We start from the raw sequence: 7,210 nt of genomic DNA, 5'->3' as shown, positions 1-7,210 counted from the left end.
GAAGGAAGGGAGGAAGGAAAGATGCAAGGATAGAAGGAAGAGGAGAAGACAGTAAGGAAAGATGAAAGAAAGAAAGGAAGGAAGGGAAGATTGAAGGAAGGAAGGACAGATGGAAGTAAGGAAGGAAGGAAAGACAGATGGAAGGAAGAAAGAGAGGATCGAAGGAAGGGAGGAAGGAAGGAAGGAAAGATGCAAGGATAGAAGGAAGAGGAGAAGACAGGAAGGAAAGATGAAAGAAAGAAAGGAAGGAAGGAAAGATTGAAGGAAGGAAGGAAAGATGAAAGAAAGAAAGGAAGGAAGGAAAGATTGAAGGAAGGAAGGAAGGAAAGATTGAAGGAAGGAAGGACAGATGGAAGTAAGGAAGAAAATATGGAAGGAAGACGGAGGATCGAAGGAAGGAAAGATGCAAGGATAGAAGGAAGAGGAGAAGACAGTAAGGAAAGATGAAAGAAAGAAAGGAAGGAAGGAAAGATGCAAGGATAGAAGGAAGAGGAGAAGACAGTAAGGAAAGATGAAAGAAAGAAAGGAAGGAAGGAAAGATGCAAGGATAGAAGGAAGAGGAGAAGACAGTAAGGAAAGATGAAAGAAAAAAAGAAAGGAAGGAAAGATTGAAGGAAGGAAGGAAGGAAGGAAGGAAGAAAAGATGGAAGGAAGAAAGGGAGGAAGGAAGGAAGGAAAGATGCAAGAATAGAAGGAAGAGGAGAAGACAGTAAGGAAAGATGAAAGAAAGAAAGGAAGGAAAGATTGAAAGAAAGAAAGGAAGGAAGGAAAGATTGAAGGAAGGAAGGACAGATGGAAGTAAGGAAGGAAGGAAAGACAGATGGAAGGAAGGAAGAAAAGATGGAAGGAAGAAAGGGAGGATCGAAGGAAGGGAGGAAGGAAGGAAGGAAAGATGCAAGGATAGAAGGAAGAGGAGAAGACAGTAAGGAAAGATGAAAGAAAGAAAGGAAGAAAGGAAAGATTGAAGGAAGGAAGGAAGGAAGGACAGATGGAAGGAAGGAAGAAAATATGGAAGGAATAAAAGGAGGATCGAAGGAAGGAAGGAAAGATGCAAGGATAGAAGGAAGAGGAGAAGACAGTAAGGAAAGATGAAAGAAAGAAAGGAAGGAAAGATTGAAGGAAGGAAGGACAGATGGAAGTAAGGAAGGAAGGAAAGACAGATGGAAGGAAGGAAGAAAAGATGGAAGGAAGAAAGGGAGGATCGAAGGAAGGGAGGAAGGAAGGAAGGAAAGATGCAAGGATAGAAGGAAGAGGAGAAGACAGTAAGGAAAGATGAAAGAAAAAAGGAAGGAAGGAAAGATTGAAGGAAGAAAGGGAGGATCGAAGGAAGGAAGGAAAGATTGAAGGAAGGAAGGAAGAAAAGATGGAAGGAAGAAAGGGAGGAAGGAAGGAAGGAAAGATGCAAGAATAGAAGGAAGAGGAGAAGACAGTAAGGAAAGATGAAAGAAAAAAAGGGAGGAAGGAAAAGAAAACAGGAAGGAAAGTGGGCCGGATTGGACTCCTCAGTGGGACGATTTTGGCCCACGTGCCGCATGTTTGACCCCCCTGGTCTGGACGCTGTGTAAAATATAAATAAAACCAGAATGCAATGAAAAGATACTACATCATGAATAAAATATGAGCTCATTTATAATTAGATAATATATTAATAAAAGCAACATGTCTCAAAAAGGTTTGGATGTTGGGAACAAAAGGCGGGAAAAGTGAGCGATGCTAAAAAATAAACTAACGAGGTTAATTGGCAAAAAGTTAAAAACATGGTTGGGTTAAAAAAAAAAGTAGGCTGTCAGAAGTAAAGATGTACAGAGGTTCAATCTGTGAAAAACTGCATCTACTAATTGTGGAACAGGTAATTTATTCTCCTCTGGTTCCCATTTACCTCCATTTATTCCCATTTATTCCCATTTATTCCCATTTATTCCCATTTATTCCCATTTACCTCCATTTATTCCCATTTATCTCCATTTATTCCCATTTATCTCCATTTATTCCCATTTACCTCCATTTATTCCCATTTATCTCCATTTATTCCCATTTATTCCCATTTATTCCCATTTACCTCCATTTATTCCCATTTATCTCCATTTATTCCCATTTATTCCCATTTATTCCCATTTATTCCCATTTACCTCCATTTATTCCCATTTATCTCCATTTATTCCCATTTATTCCCATTTATCTCCATTTATTCCCATTTATTCCCATTTATTTCCATTTATCTCCATTTATCTCCATTTATTCCCATTTATTCCCATTTATTTCCATTTATCTCCATTTATCTCCATTTATTTCCATTTATATCCATTTATTCCCATTTATCTACATTTATTCCCATTTATCTACATTTATTTCCATTTATTTCCATTTATTTCCATTTATTTCCATTTATTCCCATTTATCTCCATTTATTTCCATTTATCTCCATTTATTCCCATTTATTCCCATTTTTCTCCATTTATTTCCATTTATTTCCATTTATTCCCATTTATTTCCATTTGTTCCCATTTTTCTCCATTTATCTCCATTTATTTCCATTTTTCTCCATTTATTTCCATTTATTTCCATTTATCTCCATTTATTTCCATTTATTCCCATTTTTCTCCATTTATTTCCATTTATTTCCATTTATCTCCATTTATTTCCATTTATTTCCATTTTTCTCCATTTATTTCCATTTATTTCCATTTATCTCCATTTATTTCCATTTATTCCCATTTAACTCCATTTATTTCCATTTATTTCCATTTATCTCCATTTATTTCCATTTATTCCCATTTAACTCCATTTATTTCCATTTATTCCCATTTATTTCCATTTGTTCCCATTTTTCTCCATTTATTTCCATTTATCTCCATTTATTTCCATTTATTTCCATTTATTTCCATTTATTTCCATTTTTCTCCATTTATCTCCATTTATTTCCATTTATTTCCATTTATTTCCATATGAAATATTATAGTTTTACTGTAATTTAGACATTAAATATTGTAGTTTTAATGTGATTTAGTCGTAAAATATTATGTGTTTATATTAGGGCTGTCAGCGTTAACGCGTTAATCCCGATTAGATTAATGCAATCCATAACGCGTTCATTATTTTTAAATCACATTTTAATGTTGCAAGCCTTTTTGTCCCTTCTACTCCCCCGTAGACGGCTCCTCTAGCTGTAGCGCTATGCTTTGAAGTGGCCTCCTGCAGTAAACCTACCGCGCTGATGGAAAGTAAGAGAGCTACTGGACTTTTGAACGGCTTGTTTAACTTTAAAACACTTCCAGACGCTTCAGTTGACAAGTCAAAAGTAAAATGCAACCTGTGTCAAACGGAGTTTAACTACCACCGGAGTACGTGGAGTTTGAGTTAGCACCTCCACGCTAAACACCCAGGTGCAGCCAAGCCAGCCTCAGCTCCACCAAAGGACCATTTTGGAGTGTGGGAGTCGCAGCAGAGCCGTGATTGATTCCCAGTTAAGACACTCTGGTAAGAAATGCTTTACATTATGGGCTTAAAACTGCCTTCAAATGTAAAATAACAGGATTTTAAACATGCAACTCAAAACGCCATTAATCGTGATTAACTATGGAAATTCTGCGATTAATCTCGATTAAAAAAATTAATCGTTTGACAGCCCTAATTTATATTTTATCTGGAAATTGTCAGGAAAAGTTTAAAGTAATAATTTGCAGTTAACCCTTAAAATGCTGTTAAATTTGACCCAAATGTATTAAGATCATAAAGTTCACATTCAACAACATTCATTTAAAATCACGATGGCTGTTATAACCTCTTATTTTAATCATTATGAGACGTTAATATAATATAATATAATATAATATAACTATGATTGTTTTTACTCCATAAATAAAGACTAACTGTCTCTCTGCTCTCTGACAGCTTCATTAAGGATTCATCTCTTTATATTTATTAAAGCCTGATGAGATATTCATGAATAAAACAGATTTATGATGCAGATGTTTAATTATGAATTATAAATGGATGCTGTCACAATATGAGCAGGTCTGTTATAAATGTGACTAAAATATGATTTAATCAGATTTGTGAGTCATTAAAAAAATAATCTCAGGAGCATCTTACAGACAGAAGAGAAGTCTTGTTAATTATCATAATTAATTATCCGTATCAGTCGTCTTTAATTAATGATACTGAACCGTCTGCTGCAGTGACTGAAGCATCATTTGGCTCCATATTAATTAATTAATTAATTAATTAATTAATTAATCTCAAATGAATTATGAATGAGCAGCAGCGAGGTCTGATCTGAACTAAACTTTAACCCTTGTATCGTCCTCCCGGGTCAAATTGACCCGTTCTTCCTTCCTTCTGTCCTTCCTTCCCCCTCACTCCTTCTTTCCTTCCTTCCTTCCCTCCCCTTCCTTCCTTCCTTCCTTCCTTCTTTCCTCCCGTTCTTCCTTCCTTCTGTCCTTCCTTCCTTCCCTCCCCTCCCTCCTTCCTTCCTCCTCCTTTCCTTCCTTCGTCCTTCCTTCCTTCCCTCCCCTCCCTCCTTCCTTCCTCCTCCTTTCCTTCCTTCGTCCTTCCTTCCTTCCTTCCCTCCCCTCCCTCCTTCCTTCTTTCTTTCCTTCCTTCCTCCTCCTTTCCTTCCTTCTTCCTTCCTTCCTTCCTTCCCTCTTTCCTTCCTTCTTCCTTCCTTCCCTTCCTCCCTTCCTTCCTTCCTTCCTTTGTTCTTTCCTCCCTTTCTTCCTCCCTTCCTTCCTTCCTTCCTCCCTCCCTCCCTTCCTCCCTTCCTTCCTCCCTTCCTTCCAAAGTTGTTATGGTTACACCACTTAGACATTTTTACCATAATCCTCTAATATATTCTCTCTAAATGGATTAAAAGCAGAAATTTGATGCTGGGTCCACAAAAAAAGAATGTGTGAAGTTATTCATACGTTTTATTTTTAGCTTCATTAACATATTTTATTCTCATTAACAGAAGTCAGGAGTCCAAGGAGCAGCGGTGACCAGAGTCCATCGATCCGAGCGGAACAGAAGAAGAAGAAGAAGAAGAAGAAGAATATCCATACATGTTGTAGTTGTTGTCCTTCAGAGAAACAGAGAAATGAATCCTTAGAGGTAGAAAACGAACTAATGAGCATCTTTGGATTCTTTGGATGATTGTCTGCACTGTAAAAAAAATGAATCCCATCCCAGCTGAGGTTACCAGAATCATCGAGTAAAGAGTAAAGAGTCCGGCAACCTGTAAAAAAACAGTTTAAAATTGTTTATATTGGATTCCTGCTGAATTAGTGCGACCATTGTTCTATTAATCCAACTTTAAATTAAACATCCATCCTGCTTATATCCTCTGTAGAGGCTGGAGCCAATCCCGGGTGCCATTGGGGCGAGAGGCGGAGCCAAACCCTGGATAGGTCAGAGTAGAGACGACTCACTCACAGGATCCAGTCGGAGGGTTTCTACCACCTTAGATGTCGTTTATTGTACACAGAGTCCAATTTCACATACAAACATCCAAACTAATAATATTATTTAACTGCAAAAGCCTCATTATAACAGCCTAAGCTTTTATTATGGGGGGGGGGGGGGGGGGTTTAATTGTATGTTTTAAGTTTCTCAAATTACATGTTTTTCTGTTTTATATAAAACACATTGAGTTGCCATTGTGTATGAAATGTGCTATATAAATAAAACTGCCTTGCCTTGCCCCATAAAATATAAGATTATAACATATTTCATGGCACATTAAAAGTTTTTTTGGTTTTTAAACTGCAGCATTAAACTAGTTCCCTGACCTCAGAACACAGAACTGCACCGAGTGGAAACAGCAGATGGATATCAAAGCTTTTCTTCCAGATAGAGAGCTTTTACGCACAGATAGAGCTTTTACGCACAGGTGGAGAGCCTTTACGCACAGATAGACAGCTTTTACGCACAGGTGGAGAGCCTTTACAGACAGATTAACACCTTTTACGCACAGAGAGCTTTTATCCATAGACAGACAGCTTTTACATACAGATAGAGAGCTTTTACGCACAGGTGGAGAGCTAGCTTTAGCATGACGCACGCGCCGGTCAGGTGGCGTGGAAGGCCGCGCTGGTAAACTTGCTGCTGGGCATGCAGTAGTACCTGAGGGTGTAGTTATGCCCCTCGTTGTTGTCCCAGAACTCCCCTTCCTCATTCTTCAGGTAGACAGCGAAGTGCACAGCCGAGCCGGGCTCCATGAAGGGCGGCGTGTACACGGTGAAGCTGTACCTCTCCCCCACGAGGCCCGGCTGATCCACGGGCACGGACAGAGCCTGCGCGTCCACGTGGGTGAGCCAGTTGTTGAAGGTGTACCTGACTCCGACTTCTCTGTCAGCGCAGCCGGTGAACACCCGGATCTTCCCCCGCACGTCAAAGTGTGTGATGGAGACCTTCTCCAGACAGACACGGAGCTTTTGCACTCTGCTCTCCGGGTCTCGTGGCTCCGGGAAGCACGCGACCAGCCGGTCCATCTCCAGACTGGTCTTAAAACTGTGGCACAGGTCGGTGAGTGAGTCCTGCTGCGGCGGCGGGAAGCTCCTGTGCCGGGACAGGACCTTGCTGGGGATCTGCGGGTCTTCCATGGTGCTGAAGTGTTTGACGCTCGCCAGGTTCAGACCCATCGAGTCGGCGAACTTCACCCGTTTCCTCCCGTTACTACCGGGGACGCCGTCCAGGAGCGCTGCCGGGTAGGCGGGCAGGGACTGAGCTCTCCTCCTGTCTCTCATGAACTTCTCCAGGTGAGACGCGTCCACCTCGTCGTCCAGATCTTCCTCCTCCTCCTCCTCCTCCTCCTCCTCTTCCTCCTGCTCCTCCAGGCCGTTCTCCGCGGGCTCTCCCCCGGTGTAACGGGACATGTCTGCCCGGCTGCCCGGCCTGTGTGTGTCCTGCAGGTCGGTGAGGACTCCGGTCAGTTTGTATAGAGTACAGACCGCCCTCACCCCCTCCCAAACTGGTGACAACATGGTGACAACAGAGCGCGTGAGCAGCTGCACGAGCTCTTGTTGTCGTCTGTGTAACTTTCACCTGTTTGCGTGCAGCACCTGCAGCACCGGAGCCTTTAGACCCTTTTAACCCTTAAACAGGCCTTACTAGTTATGACATTTGCACCTAAAGGAAGGAAGGAAGGAAGGAAAGGAAGGAAGGAAGGAAGGAAGGAAGGAAGGAAGGAAGGAAAGGAGGGAAGGAGGAAGGAAAGGAGGGAAGAAGGAAGGAA

General features: G+C 41.1%; 1 protein-coding gene across 1 annotated transcript; it reads right to left on the bottom strand.

The window, feature by feature from the left end:
• Positions 1 to 4,889: 4,889 nt before the first annotated feature.
• On the bottom strand, positions 4,890 to 6,866 carry ppp1r3g (protein phosphatase 1 regulatory subunit 3G). The gene is made up of 2 exons (XM_053342147.1): positions 6,008 to 6,866; positions 4,890 to 5,081 (listed from the first exon to the last, which is right to left on the bottom strand). Exon 1 carries the CDS (start codon positions 6,849 to 6,851, stop codon positions 6,045 to 6,047), a length of 807 nt encoding a protein of 268 aa, XP_053198122.1. The 5' UTR covers positions 6,852 to 6,866; the 3' UTR covers positions 4,890 to 5,081; positions 6,008 to 6,044.
• Between the last annotated feature and the right edge of the window lie 344 nt (positions 6,867 to 7,210).

Source organism: Scomber japonicus, chromosome 21 (assembly GCF_027409825.1).
Source record: "Scomber japonicus isolate fScoJap1 chromosome 21, fScoJap1.pri, whole genome shotgun sequence".
NCBI classification, from domain to species: Eukaryota; Metazoa; Chordata; class Actinopteri; order Scombriformes; family Scombridae; genus Scomber; species Scomber japonicus.
Note: the sequence above shows the minus strand (reverse complement) of the source record. Positions and strands in the feature narration are given on the sequence as shown.

Bases quoted from the DNA above. Each gene is read 5' to 3' on its own strand.
- ppp1r3g (XM_053342147.1), bottom strand. From the start codon at position 6,851: ATGTCCCGTTACACCGGGGGAGAGCCCGCGGAGAACGGCCTGGAGGAG.